We start from the raw sequence: 18068 nt of genomic DNA, 5'->3' as shown, positions 1-18068 counted from the left end.
ACTTAGTTCCAGGAATATTAAATCAGACAAATATTGAAGTTCGAGAATTCAAATGCAGATGCCTTAGCTAAGTTGGCATCAGCCTATGATACCGACCTTTCCAGGTCAGTCCTAGTTGAAATCTTGAACACACCATCAAACCTAGAGACAAACATGATATAAATTAAAGAGTCACCTCCAACTTGAATGGAACCCATCAAATAATTCATTCAAGGAAATATACCTGCCGATCAGATGAAGGCAAAGAAGCTTGCCCAAAAGGCAACTCAATATGTTCTCAAAGATGGAAAGCTTTACAAGCGAGACTTTCCATTACCATTGGGAAGATGCTTATATTCAGAAAAAGCTAATTACATCATGAGAGAGGTCCATAAAAGAGTTTTTGGAAACCACTCAGAGGCCAAATCATTGGCAACAAAGATTGTACGACGAGGCTACTATTTACCAACCTTGAACTAAGATTCCAAATAGTTCGTCATGATCTGTAACCCATGTCAAAAAATTTCCAACTCCATTCACCAGCCCCCTGAGTTGTTTTCCTTCATCACCATCCTTGGCCTTTCGCATGATAGGGGGTCAACCTGATCGATCCTCTTCTTCTAGGGAGGGGTTAAACCAAGTATGAAGTTGTAGCCATGGATTACTTCACAAAGTTGGCCAAAGCAAAACCTTTTACCATTACTACTGAAGCTTGTGTAACAAACTTCCTCTGGACATGCATAGTGTGTCGATTTGGTATACCAAGGGCAATCATGACTGACAACATAAAGTAGCTCGACAATGCTAAGTTTGAGGATTTATGTTTGAAGCTCGGCATCCAGCAGTTAAGCTCATCTCTAGCACACCATCAGACGAATGGTTAAGTTGAAGCTATCAACAAAATCATCAAATGAAGTGACATTGTGGTTCGAGCTGGGCTCCCTTGGCCTTCATTACCTAGAGGTCTACCTCGATAGCAGTAGTGACATCCTTGATCAGTAACAGCAGCAACTCCACCTCCTTGAGCTCAACCTCTAGATTTTTTCTCGTTCTCACTCTCTTCCTCTTTCCCGCTATCATTCTCGCTCCCCGATTTCCCACTTTATGTTATTTCTCGCTCTTCACTCCTCCACTTTCCCACTTTCTCTTGCTCTTTCTCTTGCTCACTTTCTTTCTCGCTCACCCTCTATTTCTCACTCATCCTCTTGAAGAAAAATACAAGTAATAAATTTTCTCTCTGATCCACACTAGTCAAGAGTGGATCTAAGCAAGATGGATATGAGCATGGGTTTACTAGGTCCGTCATCTAAGAGAGAACTTGGAGATTTTGAATGTGGGTCTATGTGTTGGGTTTTTGGCTGGGAGGGCGAAGCTGATCGTAGCCACTTATATTATAAACTCGTGTTGCATTGGAACTCTTTTTTGGATTGGATGCTCATTTGAGCTTTTAGACTCTGTTACCATATCTAACACGACCTATCCCAAAATACCTACTAGTCATAGAACGAGCAACGCCAACCACATACCCCACTAGCTACAGAGTCTATAGTCAACTTGTTTTTGCTACCAAATCTTATATGTGCAAGTTTACAATATCGTCGCAGCAAGTAATAAAAGTTCGTATCCACAAAGACTAAATGCTTAAACACTCAATATTTACTCAAGGAAACAATACAATAAACCAAGGAGTTTTTCTTTTACTAAAACTAAAATTTATTGAGGTAAAGACTAGTTAAAACGAGTATCTTAAATTAAACGCAAGGGTGAAGTCCGCTAGTTTCCCACACATCCACAATCACTTGATAACAGCGTATAAGAACAACGACGTAAGGGGGAGAGGAAGTCAACTCGCCTGGGCCACTCTAACTATGCTGTAGTATTAATGGAGTACTGCAGTGGTCAAACATACAAGGTGTTCTTCCAAACACCCCAGATTTTCTACTACTAATATTTATAGACAAACATCAATAGCATATATGCATAGTTTTTATGACCAAGCTAGGTGATGCTTATCCCTAAGTCACCACACGCTAAACTCAAGTAGACTCTAGCCCAAGATGAAGGGTTTCGCTCCTTAATACATTTTTCCAAACATTATCAAAGAGGTATTTCAAAATGGTGATCAAGCATGTTAAAAATATAGTGATAAAGCAACTTCAACTCAAAGCAAACTTTCATTAAAGCAAACAACAATGTTACAACCAAGAAAATAAGTCTAGAACATCTCCCCCTTACACATGTTGGTTAGCTATGCAAAGCCATAAGGAGAGTTAAACAAAACGTAGGAATGAAAATAATACAAAGATGAGAAAATGAAGAGAATGAGCTGAAGATCGGCTCTCAAATGCCACTGAAGAGTCTTCTTCTTCTCTTGACTTTCTCTAACGGTTTTTGGAGAGGGTTTCTTGGAGTGAGGTTGGATTCCTTCGAGAATGAATCAGGGTAATGTTTCTTAATGTGTGTGTCCTTGGAGGCTTCTCCTCTTGTTTGCATTTATACCCCCTTCAGATATTAGGGCAACAACACGAGCCTTGAGGGACCCAGCTCTCACTTTTGGGTAAAACCTCCAATTACTGTGGTAAATTCCGCTGAGAAGCCCGTTCACTGTTAGCTTGCTGCTTTTTGTCTTTTGTCTTTATCTGGAACCGATGTTATAGCATCATCGAAACTGCAGCAAAAATGCTCAAAATTAGATCGTTTAATTTAGTGCTAACATAGACTCTTAGGAATGCGAGATATCTATTTATCTTGTAATTCAAGCACACTCACTGAACAAATGGGGCTAGAATATACTAATTTTAGCTATTTCATGCAACTTATAGGCACAATTAACTCTCTTTAAGAGAGTTATCACACCCCAAACTTAGCCTATTGCTTGTCCCCAAGCAATGCTAGCTCTTCTATTCTAAAAGCTAAAAGCTACTAGCCCCGTGCCCTAACCATTCTCATCTCTGCCCTAAATTCATTGCTGTGGTAAGTGTTTCTCAGAGTGCTCATGCCTTAGCTTACAAAGGGACCAACCAGCTCTTGCATTAGAACTAAGGTGCTTTGTTCATATTTGAAGGCCATGGCTCACCTTCTCCCTTGCCAACTTTCAAAAATTTCCCCCAACCCCTTTTCAAAAACACTGACTTCCTTCCTACTCTACCGACCAACTAAAGTCTTCTAGGCCAGCTATGGGCTACTAGCCATTCCGGACCTTGCAGCTCTTTTTTTTTTAGAGCTGAATTACTGGGCCAAAATTTTTTCATAACTTAACAAGACAGCTCTTGGCACAGGGGTTACATTACATATTCTATTGTTACACACGAAACTCCCTCACCTCGAAACTTAAAAGGAAGCATTGTCCTCAATGCTTAGTAGATAAGGACAAGGCTCCCCCAAACTTAGCTTGGTCCTAGGAAAGATAAAAATATTGAATAAAAGGATTTTGTAGCATAAGATGTTCTACCTGGGGGAATTTGGCGCTTAAAGTTAAGGACAATGGTTAGCTAGTATTGTGCTTAATAGGAACAAAAAAAATAAAAAATCAGCATTGAAATTCAATTGGGGTCAAAAGCTCTAGAGTTGGCAAGAGGTACTTAGCAAGGCAAGGTTACCAAATGCTAGTAAAAGACGAACTTAGAGATAGGGCAAGGCTAACAGACACCTTAGATAGGCAAGAGCAAGAACACTCATCCTATGAATTTCTACAGATCAGTCATTTGGGTAAAGAATTAAACAGTAAAAAACACACAAGCTAGTAGATATAACACATCGTGCAAAATCTTTCATTCATTTTCATTTTCAAGTAATGGACTAAATTGAAATGGTAACAATCTAAAACCTAGAATTTAAAAAAAAAATGCAAAAACTAAACATGTAAACTGCCTAAACTAGCCTAACTAGAATGAAAAGTGTAGAAACGTAAACTTGTTGAAAAGAAAACAAAGTAAAGGTAAAACAGATTTCAAGCGGGGAAATCAACTCCCCTGTTTAGCTTTTTCATCCTCTTCACTGGAGCCGCCCGTAGGCTGAGATGTTCCAGCACCATCCACTTCTTTATCTTTATTCGGCCTGTCTTCTGGAAATCTTGGAAAAAAAGGAAAAGGGCAGGAGAAATTTTGCATGAGGGCCTTGCGGATCACGATGTCTCTCTCTTTAGAATAACACATGTAGGAGCCTGTTGCCTTCTCTCTATAGCCGCTACTACTCCTACGATGGAGTCGAGCTGCTGCATCAAGCTGGCTTGTGTGTTTGAGACTTCTTTAAGCCCAAAGACAATATTTCCTCCACGTTTACTGTGATCAACGACCTTCAACCTCTCAATTGCCATCTCATTGATGACACCCTTATCCTTCAACATTTGATTTGTGTCTTCCATCTTGACTCCCTAGAGGATACAAAGCTCTGTGATCAGATTGGGGAAATATAGGTTGCCCTGCTTTCGCCTCTCAACCCCTGTAATCTCTCTTTCAATGAGTTGCCCCACATTGATGCTAAGACTTTCGATAATGCAAAGCAGGAGGAGAACCCGTTCCTTCGTGATGGAGGTGTCATGCATTATGAGCATGAGTTTGCTTTTGACGAGATGATACCAGACGTTGGCTTCGAGCTTAAGGTAAGTTGGGAGGAAAGTCTGCACTCCTCTAGCTTATAGCTGTCATCTTAACCCTTCTACACCAATACATTTGATAGCTCTATTTAGTTGCTCTTTCATCTCATTAAAAGTAGCATGAGATTAGTTGGGGAGATTGTATACCTCGTTGATGGCCTCTACGTTCCAACAGACATTCCTACCTCTTACCATCACATTGGAAGGGTCACTAGGGTTCAGGTTGGCGAAGAATTCTTGAACAATTTGAATGACCGCAGGCTTGGACTGTGCGCAGAAAGTTTGCCACTCATGCTTGTTGATGGTGGTGGAGACAAACGAGGGCATGGATGAATCAGATGGAAAGCCCCTTTCTCCTAGCAGATTACGCTCCTTGAGGCTTTCAAACCACAAAAACTCTGAGGACCCTGCAGCAACCTTCTTTGTGCCCTTTTTCTTAACCTACATGTCGACCTTCTGTTTGGGCTTTCAAGCTCAGCAACTGGGAAGGGCTTCCTTTTTCTCTGTGATTTTCTTGTAGGTACCGGAGCTGCTTCATCCTCGCCTTGTCTTTCTTCTTGCTCTTCCTCAGGTAGAGCTTCTCCTTCTCTGGCTGTTGCCTTGGCTGCGCCACCTTCCCCTAAATTATGTTCACCACTGCCCGCTTGCTCATGGCTACTGTCCGCTTGGAAGAGCATTTGCATAAAATCTTCGACCCTGCGTCTGGCTTCAGGCAACTATTTTGGTCCTCTTTCTGCCTCTGTCTCGGCATTCTGTCCTTCTTCATGCTCAGTATTCTGACCGGCTGCATCGGTTTGGCTGCCTTGACCCAGCTGCTCCTCTTCTTTTACTAGGACAAGCGATTGTTTCTTTCCTTTCGCGACTTTCCTTCCTTTCTTGGCAGCAATTTTCTTTTTAGGCGGGGAAGGGATTTCATTCTCTGGAGCAGTGCTTTCAGGTAACGGGTTGGGTTGGGGTTCGGTTTATGCTGGTTTTAACGACTTTTCCAGCGAAGGAAACGGTGTCAACTCTTGGGAGGGATGGTTTTCTTACATTTCTTCGCTTTCGCTTTAACTCGAGGCATGTTGGGATGACGAGGCTAACAGTTTGTCAATGCTGTAGGGGACCTAGGGTTAAGGGAAAGCGACTAAACAGAGAGAGGCGAAGGAAGAGGAAGGGATGGGAAGGATGTTAGCACGAAATTAGGGCTTCGAATTTTTTTGCTTATGATGATAATCTCCTTTTTTGTCTTTCCTTAAATAGGCTTATCAGCCTTATCCTTACTAATGCTCAGAAAAAAAAACAACTACCCCCTAATTACTTTTCCTTCTTTTCCGAAGAATTTCAAATTCAAAAACTCTCACCCTTTTTTCCTTTCCTTGAAAAACGCCATGCTTTTCTCAAAACGTGGGAGAAAACTGTCTAAGATAATTCGGTTTTAAAAACTTCTGACGTACAATTTCTTTTCTGATAGATTTTCTGCTGCAGGCACTAATTGCTTTTCTCTCTCCTTAACTGCTTTTCTCTCTTTTTTTTTTTAAATTCCACTTTATTTTTCGTGTCCCTAAGTTATGTTCCAGCATCGACGAGGTTGACCACTCTTTCCTCAACTTCCGCCAACTCCACTCTTTCCTCAACTTCCCCCAACTCTACTTAGTAATTTTAGCAACGAACTGGTGGAGTTTTTCCTTTGCCTGAAACAAAAATAAACAAAACAAGAAACATGCCTCTAATTAAAATTTTCCTACTAACACTAAGAAGATTAAACTGAATTAACTAGATTTAAACTACAGAGAGAAAAGAAACAAAGGATTCTTCCCCTTTTATTTTGTCTTGGTAACCACTTATGCTAATCTCAGCTGGTCGGAATCAATCTTCCTCACCACTTCTCCTCCCCAGTAGTGCTTTAATCTTTGTCCATTCACAGTGAACTCCATTTCATTATCATCTTCTTTGACGGTTATAACTCCATAAGGATATACCTTCACCACTGTGAATGGCCCTGACCACCTTGATTTTAACTTTCCAAGAAACAACCTCAGCCTTGAGTTGAATAACAACACCTTCTGTCATTCCTCAAATGTTCTTGGCTTTATTCTTCTGTCGTGCCAAACTTTGGTCTTCTCTTTGTAAACTTTTGCGTTCTCGTAGGCTTCTCTTCTGAATTCATACAACTCTAGCAGCTGAAATTTTCTTGCTTCTTCTGCTGCTGATAGATACATATTCAACCTCTTCACAGCCCAAAATGCCTTTTGCTTAAGTTCGAGTGGGAGATGACATGTCTTTCCGAAGACTAGCTTATAAGGGGAAGTTCTTATGGGAGTTTTATAGGGAGTCCTATATGCCCATAATGCATCATCTAACTTGTCAGACCAATCTTTTATGTTGAGATGCACTGCCTTATCCAAAATTCTCTTAATTTCTCTGTTTGATACCTCTGCTTGACTATTTATGTGAAGGTGATAGGCGGTGGATACCTTATTCTTGATATATTTTGCCTGTAAGGAACTCATGGCCTTGTTAACAAAATGGGATCTCTCGTCACTTATAATTGCCCTAGGGGTTCCAAATTTGGTGAATATGTTCTTGTGTAGGAATTCAAAACTGTTTTCGCATCACATGTTACACAGGCTATTGCTTCCACCCATTTAGAAACATAATCCACTGCCAACAAGATGTAGAGGTTACCATTCGATGGAGGGAAATGTCTCATAAAATCTATCCCCAGACATCAAAGAGTTCTACATCAAGGATAAAATACAGAGGCATTTCCGACTTGTTTGAAATGTTTCTCACCTCTGGCATTTGTCATAGTTATTGACGTATGAGTGTGAATCTTGGAAAATAGTTGGCCAATAGTAGCCACTTTGAAAGATTATGGCTGCAGTTCGCTGTCCTCCAAAATGCCACCATACGGGGCGGAGTGACAATACTTCAGCACTATTGAAGCTTCAACACTGTCAACACAACTGCGCATAATTTGGTCTTTGCATACTTGTACAGATAAGGATCATCCCAGTAGTAAAACTTGTTGTATGAGTGAATCGCTTAAGCTGCTGCCTTTTCAGGTCTGATGGCAAAATTCCACTAGCCACATAATTGGCCATATCAGCAAACCATGGCTCCACATCTTTTCTCTGTTCTGTCACCACTAGCAATTGCTCATCAGGAAAAACATCTCTTATCGATGCTTGTTGTCCTTTCACTGTTTCTTTAAGCTCCACTCTCGATAAATGGTCTGCTACTTGATTCTCTTATCCTTTTTTATCTCTGATCTTTAAATCAAATTCTTGTAGCAGTAACACCCATCTAATCAGCCTTGGCTTGGCATCCTTTTTGAAGAGCAGATACTTGATGGCTGCATGGTCAGTCTATACTACTACCTTCTTTCCAATAAGGTAAGCTCTGAATTTTTCAAATGCAAAAACCACCGCTAGCAGCTCTTTCTCAGTGGTGGTGTAATTGAGTTGAGCTTCCACCAGTGTTCTGCTGGCATAGTAAATTGGGTGGATTAGCTTCCCTTTCCTTTGTCCTAACACTGCTCCTACTGCATAATCACTAGTGTCACACATGACTTCAAATGGTTCCTTCAAGTTTGGTGCAGTCATTATGGGCTTCGATGAGAGCTGTTTTCAATGTGGTGATAGCCTGAAAACAATCAGAAGAGAAGTTAAAAATTCACTCACTTTCTAAAAGACAGCATAAAGGCTTAGAGATTTTAGAAAAATCCTTTATGAATCTCCTGTAAAACCCTGCGTGTCCAAGGAAACTTCTAACTCCTCTAATTGAGGTGGGAGGTGGCAGCTTCTCTATGACTTCAATCTTGGTGCGATCTACCTCTATTCTCTTCTTGGATACTTTGTGGCCCAATATTATCCCTTCCTTCACCATAAAGTGGCATTTTTCCAAATTGAGCACTAAATTAGTGTCCTCACATCTTCTCAACACTTGCTCCAGGTTGCTCAGACACTCGCTAAAGTCCCTTCCAAAGACTGAGAAGTCGTCCATGAAGACCTCGACCACGGTTTCTATTAAGTCTGAGAAGATTGCCATCATACACCGCTGGAATGTTGCTGGAGCATTGCACAGTCCAAAGGGCATTCTCCTAAATGCAAACGTACCATATGGACAAGTGAATGTCGTCTTTTTCTGGTCTTGAGGATCAATGGTAATCTAGTTGTAGCCATTGTATCCATCCAAGAAACAGTAGTATTCTTGCCTAGTCAATTGATCTAGCATCTGATCAATGAATGGCAATGGAAAATGGTCTTTCTTGGTTGCCTTATTCAATTTCCTATAATCCATACAGATGCGCCAACCTGTTATGGTTCTTGTGGGGATCAACTCATTGTTGTCATCTGGCACCACTGTGATCCCTCTTGTCTTGGGTACACATTAGACTGGGCTCACCCAATCACTGTCAGCTATTGGGTAAATTATCCCAACATCTAGCCATTTAATGGTTTCCTTCTTGGCAACTTCCTTCATGGTCGGGTTCAGCCTTCTTTGGTGCTCAATTGAGTTCTTACATCCCTCTTCTAGATTGATCTTATGTATGCAGTAACTTGGATTGATCCCCTTTATGTCAGCTAAAGTCCAGCCAATCACCCTCTTGTGATTCCTCAACATTTCTATGAAACGATACTCTTTATCTTTGTTTAAGAATGATGACTGGCGGTGTTTCTACTTCTCCCAGATAAGCATACTTAAAGTGTGATGGTAGGACTTTCAGCTCTAACTTGGGGGCATTCACCACAGATAGCTGCAGTGGCACTTGTACCATGTCCTTTAATTCCAGCGATTCAAACGTTTTCTTATAGATTCTATCAGTAGCAGAGTCATTCGGCTGGCCTTAGATCATCTTGGCCTCCTTGTCTCCAGCCTTGAGAATTCTGGTTAGCTCGCTCTCTATTTGGTTCAACAGCTCTTCCTTTTGTATTCCATCACTCTTCAAATCATCTGCAATCCTTAACAAAGAACATTCTTTCACATCAGTAGGGTATTTAATGGAGTTAAAAATAGAAAATGTCACCTGCTAGTCACTAACTCTCATAGTGAGCTCTCCATTATACATGTCGATCAAAGCTCTCCCCATGGATAAGAATGGTCTTCCCAAAATGATTGAGATTTCCTTGTCAGCTTCATAATCCAGTATGATGAAATCTGCAGGAAAAATGAATTTATCTACCTGAACCAAAACATCCTCTATCTTGCCTTTAGGATGTGTAATGGACCTATCTACCAACCGTAAGGTGATGGTTATTAGTCTTGCTTCTCCAATCCCTAGCTTTTGATACACTGATAAAGGCATCAGGTTGATGCTAACGCCCAGGTCACACAATGCATGCCCTACATTCTTCCCTCCTATAGACACAGGAATGGTAAATCTTCCAGGATCACCCATTTTTTGAGGGAGCTTTCCTGTCAAAAATGGCACTAGATTCTTTTGTAAGTGCCACCGTTTCAAATTCGCCTAGCCTTCTTTTCTTTGCCAATATATCTTTGAGGAATTTAACATAGTTTGGCATCTGCTCTAATGCTTCTACCAAGGGTATGTTGATATGGAGCTATTTCAGCACCTCTAAAAAACGATCAAACTGGACATCTTGGTTTTTCTTTTGCAACCGTTGAGGGTAAGGGGGGAACTTGATGTTCCACTTGAATTTTTACTGTCTTTTGCATTGATCTCCGTAGACACTTCCTCCATAGGTTCTATTTTTTAGGCCCTCTTTCCTTTGTTTATCTCTGGCTCAGGCTACTTCGTCATTCCTTGATGTGCCACCGGTTCTGGTTTCACTGTTTGCTCAACTGATGCTCCAACATCATTCACTACATTCTCTTCAGTATTCATATTCTCTGCTATACTCTCAGTCACCTTCTTTATCTGAAGCTCTTCCTGCTGTACAACATTATCCTCTCTCATTAGAGCTGGGTAGGGATGCAGTAGTGCTTTTCCATTGAGAAGGGTCAATGCTTGACACTGTTCTTTTCCTTCCCTCTTAGGATTCTCAGTATTACTTGGCAGGGTGCCTTACGGGCGATTTTTCATTGTTTTCACAGGCTATCTTGACCACGCCGATCTCGTCCAAAGGGAAGCTCCCAAGCCTCGACAAATATGATGGGTCCGCAAATCTAATTGACCATATGGAGACCTATGAGTCGCTGATGGACTTCCACACCTACCCTGATGCAATGAAGTGCAGGGCATTCTCCGTGACCCTATAAGTGTCTACGAGGAAATGGTACCGGCAGCTCTTGCCCCACTCAATTTCCTTTTAGAAGCACCTCCGCAAGGCCTTTGTGGCCAAGTTTGCAACTCAGTAGGAGACTCAACACCCAGCCCAATATCTGCTCACTATAACGTAGAAGGCGAGGGAAAGCTTGAGAGATTATGTGAGAAGGTTCTTCGGGAGACAGATCACAGTGTCCTACAACGAAGAGTTCGCCTACTCAGCGTTCGCCTCGGGAGTTCGACATGAGCAGCTGAAGTGGTCGCTCGCCAAGAAACCTGAGCTCACTATCAAAGCCAGCTCAAACTAGGAAGTTCATGCAGGCGAGTGAGCTCATCCAATCGAGGGAGAACCCTCCAAGAACCAGTCCTACACGTGAAAGAATGGGTCGGGACAGCTTTGGAAGGTCGCCTTAGTGTCAATGATAGTATGACCGTGAGCCTCGACAGAAGCAGGATCAATAGCGCGGACGACCTGAGAGATATGATCGCTTTACACCTTTGAATGTCCCAGTGGCGAAAATTCTTGCCAACATATAAGACTCGAAGCTAGACTTGCTCACCGAGCCCAATCTCATGCGTCGAGATCATGAGAAGCGTAGCCGGTCAAAGTTTTGCCATTTTCACAAGGACCACGGCCATGACACCTCCGACTGTTATGACCGGAAGAGGTAGATCGAGGGCTTCATTTAGAAAGGGTACATCAAGAAGCACGTGGGACGAGCTCTCAGCGAAGGTGGGAACGGGGCAGGCGATTCGAAAGGACAAAGGACAGAGAGAGAGAAGATGTGATCTCCCTCAAAATGCATGGACCGACCTGTTGTGATCAACATGATCTTCGGAGAATTGAGTAGGGGGAAATCAGGAAACAACCATAAGGCACTGGCGTGAGAAACCCGCCATGAGGTATGCGTGAGCTACATGCAGCTCATCCCTTACCAGATCTCATTCTCAGATGAAAACATGAAAGGCCTACACACTCCACACAATGACGCCCTAGTCATCAAGGTTAAGGTAGACCACGTAATGGTCAGGCGGATTATGATCGACGGAGGTGCTTATGCTAACATATTATCGTTCTCTACTTACCTTGCTCTAGGATGGGAGCGAAGCCAGCTCAGGTCGAGCCCCACTCCGCTGGTCGAAAAAACCAAACGAAAAATAGAGGATGTACGTAGACTTCACTAACTCAAACCGAACGTGTCCAAAAGATAGCTTCCCCCTCCCTAAGATCGATCAGCTGGTCGACGCGATGGCAGGGCACGCGCTCCTCAGCTTCATGGATGCCTACTCAGGCTATAATCAAATCAAGATGCACATCCCCAACTAAAAGCACACCTCATTCATCACTGACTAGTGGCTCTACTGCTACAAACGTGATGCCCTTCGGGCTAAAAAATGCTGGAGCGACTTACAAACACATGGTCAACAAAATGTTTGCCGACCAGATAGGTCGGATATGGAGGTGTATGTAGATGACATGCTCGTGAAGAGTAAGAAGACGACCTCCCATGTCGCTGATCTGATGGAGACATTTGAAATTCTCTAAAACTACCAGCTGAAGCTCAATTTGGAAAAGTGCGCGTTCGGGGTATCGTCTGGCAAGTTCTTAGGGTTCATGGTAAACCAGTGCAGAATAGAAACGAAACCCGAGAAGATCCGAGCTGTATTAGATATGCAGCCACCTTTAAACTTAAAGTAGCTCCAATATCTCAACGAAAAGATTGCTACGCTAAATCGATTTATGTCGCAATCTACGGACAAGTGCTTGCCTTACTTCAAGGTGCTACGGAAGAAATATTGCTTCAAATAAACCTCATAGTGTCAAGGGCCTTTGACGAACTCAAAAGCTATCTGAGCTCAGCACCACTGTTATCAAAACCACTGCCTAGTGAAAAGCTCGCATTTTACCTGACAGTGTTCGCAAGTGCAGTGAGCTCGACGCTGGTAAGGCAGGACGGTGGTCGGTAGAGCCCTGTGTACTACACGAGCAAATCCATGATGGACGTCAAGACTTGCTACCGACAGGTGGAGAAGTTGGCGCTGGTGCTAATTATGGCAGCGCGATGACTTCGACCTTGCTTCCAGGCTCATAAGGTGAAGGTCCTTACTAACTTCCCCTTGAAACAGGTCTTCCAAAAGCCCGAAACCTCGGGGAGACTCATGAAGTGGCCTCTCGAGCTAAGTGAGTAAGACATAAGCTTCGAGCCAAGAGCTGCAATGAAGGGTCAAGTCGTGGCCGACTTCATAGTTGAGCTCACTCCGCTGTGTAACTCGGTGGGAGAAAGTTTGAACAAGTGGGTCTCCAATGTCGATGGCTCCTCGAATGAGAAAGACAGTAGTGTCGAAGTTCTTCTTCATGCACCCAGTGGATATTGGTTTGAATAAGCACTAAGATTCAACTTCCCAGCTTCAAACAATGAGGCCAAGTACGAAGCACTGGTGGCAGACCTACGTATGGCTGAAGCCATGGGAACCACGCACTTGGACATAAGGAGTGACTCACAACTCGTAGTTAACCAAATTACCGAAGAATACTAGGTCAAAGACAATAGGATGGAGAAATACCTACACAAGGTATACGAGCTATTGTCTCAATTCCTTAGGTACACCATAGAACGAGTACCGCATGCGAAAAACACTAATGCAGATGCCTTGGTAAGATTGGCCTCCTCAACTGTCTTGGCATGACCAGCGGTCTCCTTATTCGCCCACTGCTCTCGTCCAAGGAGCTCCGCACCATGAAGGTCACTAAGCTACATATGAGGGCATGCACCTGAAAGAACAAAAGTAAGAAAAAATAACTAAACGATTGAAGTACTAAGTATAAATGAAGAGCTCTAGAAGGGTACCTCGACAGCGTGGTCGATGGCCAGCTAAATGGTCTCCCTAGCTGTCCCAGTAGGTGAGTTGATGCTCCCCAGAGCTCGGTTCAAGCTCGCCAGGTTTGATTCTTCACGATAGGGCATCGATGCTGCTAGAAGTGGGGTAGCTCCTGAAATGGAGGTCGCAGTCCCTTACTTTGCCTATATTCCTAGCGATGTGCGACCCCCTTGAGTCGGCCACTACAGAGGGGCCAACCTTCTCAGCCCTCTCAATAGCCCATGAACTCGGGCTAGACCCCTAATGAGTCTTCTTCTTCTTCTTCTTTTTCTTAGGAGGCATTGTGAACTATCTGGAGTGGAGCCACCTCGATCGGGTCCGAATGGGGAGCGGAAGGGACGGATCCAACAGAGGCCTATCCGTTAGGGACCTCGATAAGCGATGTGTAGCTACCAAGCTAGGTACCCTCCGTTTCCGGCCAATGAGGAACTCAGGCAGCATGTCTGCAACGACACCATATGGTCAAATTCACTGGTGAAAGTGATAGTTGGCAAAGTGAGAATAAAAGATGACGTACCTTCGGATATGAGAGATAAAAGAAGAGAGAGAGATCTAGAGGGGCTGGCGTGCATGGGTTAGATGCAGCCTCGCCTAGTGCGATCTCCTCTCATATGCAGCCCACTCGAAGATGTGCAGGCTACAGTCGTACAAATTGTCGTCGGCCATAAGAGTGAGGTAGTGTTGATCTGCTCGGTAAATTTTAGGAATCCTCACCAAGTATTTGCAGGTGAGCTCGTCAGGTCAGGGAATAAACTTGGGGTGAACTACAAACAAAAAAGAAAAGTGAGAAGGTTGGCAAGGCTTGAAAACACATGGCGACTAAGGAAGAGGGGCGTTACCTCGATTGCTGAAGTGGCGAAGAACCCGCCATCTCAGCTCGCCCTTACGACCCTAGCCAACCAGTCGCCGTACACATAGAACTAATCGTCTTTCCAATGCTTAATAGAGGACGGTCCACAGACTAGTTTCCCGACGCCCTGTCGAGCTGTGAGGTAAAACCGACCTGGTTCCCTTGAAAGGTTATTGACAGTGTAAAATGAGTGAAACTGGCTCAGGGTGAGGTAATTTGCACCTATGGTATCTACCCCAAGCCCCAACATAACATCCAACAGCCGAGAAGGATGCCCCAGCCATTGGACGCGAGCTGTGCGGAAGGGTGAAGGGGGAGCCTAACCCTTAACTCGAACATTTTCTCGTAAAAGGCAACATGCCCCTCAGGAGGATTCTCTACGGTCTCTCCTAGCTTGAGAAACATCATCCCTATCGATGTAGGAATGTCATACATGTCCGTAAAATAGGCCAGGCAGCCGTTGCCTAGGTCGGACAGCTGCGATGCGTTTTTCTGAGATTTTGGAGGGGGGACGTAAAGCTGAATGGATAGGCAAGGAGGCAGCTCATCCCTGCCCGTAGGGAAAGAAGACCTGTTATTGGAAGACTCGGTGGATGACGACTCGTCGAAGGCCAACCTGACACTCGAGAACGCCAATGGGGGACCCCTCCAAAGGTTTCTTGAAGCTCTCCTGCAAGCTCCCAGGCCCCGACCTAGAGCTATTATCCCTATCAGACATCTCCTACGACCTACTTGCAAAAGGAAGTAGAGAAAGACGAGCTACTGACCTCGGCATGAGAGTAAAGGGGAGTCTTGAAAGCGCAAAGTGAGGGGGAAGCCCTCAAGCTTATATATACGAGGTGGGGAATGATCTCCACCCTACACGTGTCTTCTCGCAGGCAGCCCAGATCGTCTCCCATAAAACGACGGTTAAGTGCCCAAGAGCACCTCAAAGGTCGCGTCCGATATGAAACCCCCTAGTGGCTATTAAAGGCCCTTGTCAGGGAGACTGATTGGTCCACATCATCCATATCAACTCGGAAACAAGATCTAAACGCAAGTCGTCCGCATTAACAACCTCGCAGGTAAATGACCTGTCAGTCGACCTAAAAGGGGGTCAATTTTTGGGGTCAAATTGTGGATGTCTGACTTGTTGACAGTTTCCACTAACAATAGAATTGTCAGGTCGGTTGCGGCAACTTGGTGTGAGAAACACGGACCGGTCCATGGCTAGGACTGAAGGTTGCTCAGGGGAATCCAACTCGAGTAGGACTATACCCTGATAGGACAACTATCTACCCCATTGACCACTATAAATAAACCACCCCTTTCGATGCCTAGGTATTAAAAATAATTTGTCTGACGCTCATCTGTTGAGCTCGAATTATTTACTAACTTGGACGTTGGAGTGGCTAACCTCCTTACAGGTACCCCGAGAATCGCTCTAAGTTTTGTCAGCTGACCTCCCCGATCGTCATCCATGCCTTGGAAAATTTTTTCATTAAGAGGTACCTTCCTACCCACCATGAAAAATTAATAGCAAACTTATTCTTCTATTTTCTTTTTTTTTTTGGTCCCCTTTTTGCACTCATCTATCTGTACCTAATTATCAGTAATAAGCACCTAAGTTTTATTGAACGAAACCGATGATGGTGTAAGTTAACTCAAATTGCAAGTTTTTGAATTTGTCTAGTCCAATTCCTAGTTTCTAGGAAGTTGTTAGGTTTATTTTTTGTATAGTCAAGTCAACTAGGTAGGTTGTTATTCTTATGGCTAGTAGAGTAGTTGTTTTTTATGTGGAATTAGTTGAGTCTATTTTTAGACTTAGAGTTTGTATAAATATGTAGTATCATTGAATGAAACTCACACTTCCCCACTTTCTCATTTCTCTCTCAATAATAAGAACTACAGTGGTATCAGAGCTTAAATTCTTAAGGGATCTGTGAGTGAGGATTAGTGAAATATTCCCCGAGAGAAACTAAGTGATACACCTATGAGAGTTTTGTCCAATGGAGCTAGGATCAAACAATCTTTCTTTACTGGCTCCACCTGTGTTTGATGGTGAAATCTATCAAACATGGGCAATCAGAATACAAGCTTACATGGAAGGTTGTGATTATTGGGAAGCAATTGAGCAAGATTATGAAATTTCTCCACTTCCTGATAATCCAACGATGCATCAGATCAAGACTCACAAGGAGAGGGTCACCAGGAAGGCAAAGGCTCGAACTTGCCTATATGCAGCTGTGTCTCCCACCATATTTAATAGAATTATGGCATTGAAGTCAGCAAAGGAGATCTGGGAGTTCCTCAAAAGTGAGTATGAAGGTGATGAGAGGATTAAAGGCATGAAGGTGTTGAACTTGGTAAGGGAATTCGAGAGAATGCAGATGAATGATTTTGAGTCCATCAAAGAGTATTCAGACAAGTTGATCGGGATTGCTAACAAGTCAAGAGCATTAGTAACTGATCTATCTGACAATAGATTGGTTTAGAAGATTCTGGTTTCAGTACCTGAGAGATATGAAGCAACCATTGCTTCCTTAGAGAATACTAAAGACCTCTCCAAACTCAAAGTGATAGAAGTTGTTAGTGCTTTGCAAGCATAGGAGCAGAGGAGGTTGATGAGGCAAGAAGGAAGCATGGAGGGGGCACTGAAAGCTAGAATGCATCAGGGAGAAGGTGGAAGAGAGAAGAAGTGGAAAGGGAAGAAGGCGAGTGACAGTAGTAGCTTAGAATCTGCTGCAAATGATGTTGGTAGTGCATGCAAGCACTGTGGGAAGCACAACCATCCACACTTCAGATGCTGGAAAAGGTCAGATGTGAAGTGTAGAAGGTGTAATTTATTGGGACACATTGAACGATTTTGTAAAGGTGCCAAGACCCAACAACAAGGAGGAGCACATGGTGCAGTACAGCAAGAAGAAGATCAACTCTTTGTGGCCACCTGTTTCTCATCAGCCAATCAATGTGATGGTTGGTTGGTTGATAGTGGGTGTACCAATCATATGACAAGTGACAAAGAGTTGTTCAAGGACCTTGACAAGTCATTTAAGTCAAAGGTAAAGATAGGAAATGGTGAGTATCTAGAAATGAAAGGGAAGGGCACAATGTTAATAGAGAGCTATGCTGGAACCAAGTTGATTAATGAAGTGTTGTTTGTTCCTGAGATTGATCAAAACCTGTTAAGTGTTGGTCAACTAGTAGATAAGGGATTTAAAGTGTTGTTTGAAAACGAGAACTGCCTCATTTCTGATTCCAGTGGGAATGAGTTGTTCAGAATAAAGATGCAGCATAAGAGCTTTTCATTAGATCCATTTGAGAAAGAGCAAATAGCTTTCAAGTGTTAAGTGAATGCCACTGAGTTATGGCACAAGAGGTTGGGGCATTTTCATCAAAAGGGGTTGCAGTATCTACAGAAAAATGAAATGGCAATAGGAGTACCGATTCTGGAGGTGCTGAAAACAAACTACAGAGCTTGTCTGACAGGGAAGCAAACAAGATTGCCATTCAAGAAGTCAGTTTGGAAAGTAACCGAGAAGCTACAGCTCATCCACACTAATTTGTGTGGACCT

The 18068-nt window shown here is 43.2% G+C and overlaps 2 protein-coding genes across 2 annotated transcripts; one reads left to right on the top strand and one right to left on the bottom strand.

Annotated features, from left to right (window-relative positions):
- Positions 1-6396: 6396 nt before the first annotated feature.
- LOC111024522 (uncharacterized) lies at positions 6397-9181 on the bottom strand. The gene is made up of 7 exons (XM_022302220.2): positions 8963-9181; positions 8390-8725; positions 7936-8178; positions 7548-7689; positions 7179-7270; positions 6667-7050; positions 6397-6573 (listed from the first exon to the last, which is right to left on the bottom strand). Exons 1-7 carry the CDS (start codon positions 9179-9181, stop codon positions 6397-6399), a joined length of 1593 nt encoding a protein of 530 aa, XP_022157912.2.
- A 7321-nt stretch (positions 9182-16502) lies between these two features.
- LOC111024525 (uncharacterized) lies at positions 16503-16988 on the top strand. Its single transcript, XM_022302222.1, has one exon. It carries the CDS (start codon positions 16503-16505, stop codon positions 16986-16988), a length of 486 nt encoding a protein of 161 aa, XP_022157914.1.
- Positions 16989-18068: the final 1080 nt, after the last annotated feature.

The sequence above is a fragment of the Momordica charantia genome, assembly GCF_013281855.1.
Source record: "Momordica charantia cultivar OHB3-1 chromosome 3 unlocalized genomic scaffold, Mcharantia_2.0 BLBB01000003.1, whole genome shotgun sequence".
Taxonomy (NCBI): domain Eukaryota; kingdom Viridiplantae; phylum Streptophyta; class Magnoliopsida; order Cucurbitales; family Cucurbitaceae; genus Momordica; species Momordica charantia.
Note: the sequence above shows the minus strand (reverse complement) of the source record. Positions and strands in the feature narration are given on the sequence as shown.

Bases quoted from the DNA above. Each gene is read 5' to 3' on its own strand.
- LOC111024525 (XM_022302222.1), top strand. From the start codon at position 16,503: ATGGAGCTAGGATCAAACAATCTTTCTTTACTGGCTCCACCTGTGTTT.
- LOC111024522 (XM_022302220.2), bottom strand. From the start codon at position 9,181: ATGTTGAGGAATCACAAGAGGGTGATTGGCTGGACTTTAGCTGACATA. The intron at 8,726-8,962 runs GTGAGCCCAGTC...GGCTACAACTAG, and splicing joins CAATAGCTGACAGTGATTGG to ATTACCATTGATCCTCAAGA. The intron at 7,690-7,935 runs GTAGTAGTATAG...GTGACAGAACAG, and splicing joins CTTACCTTATTGGAAAGAAG to AGAAAAGATGTGGAGCCATG.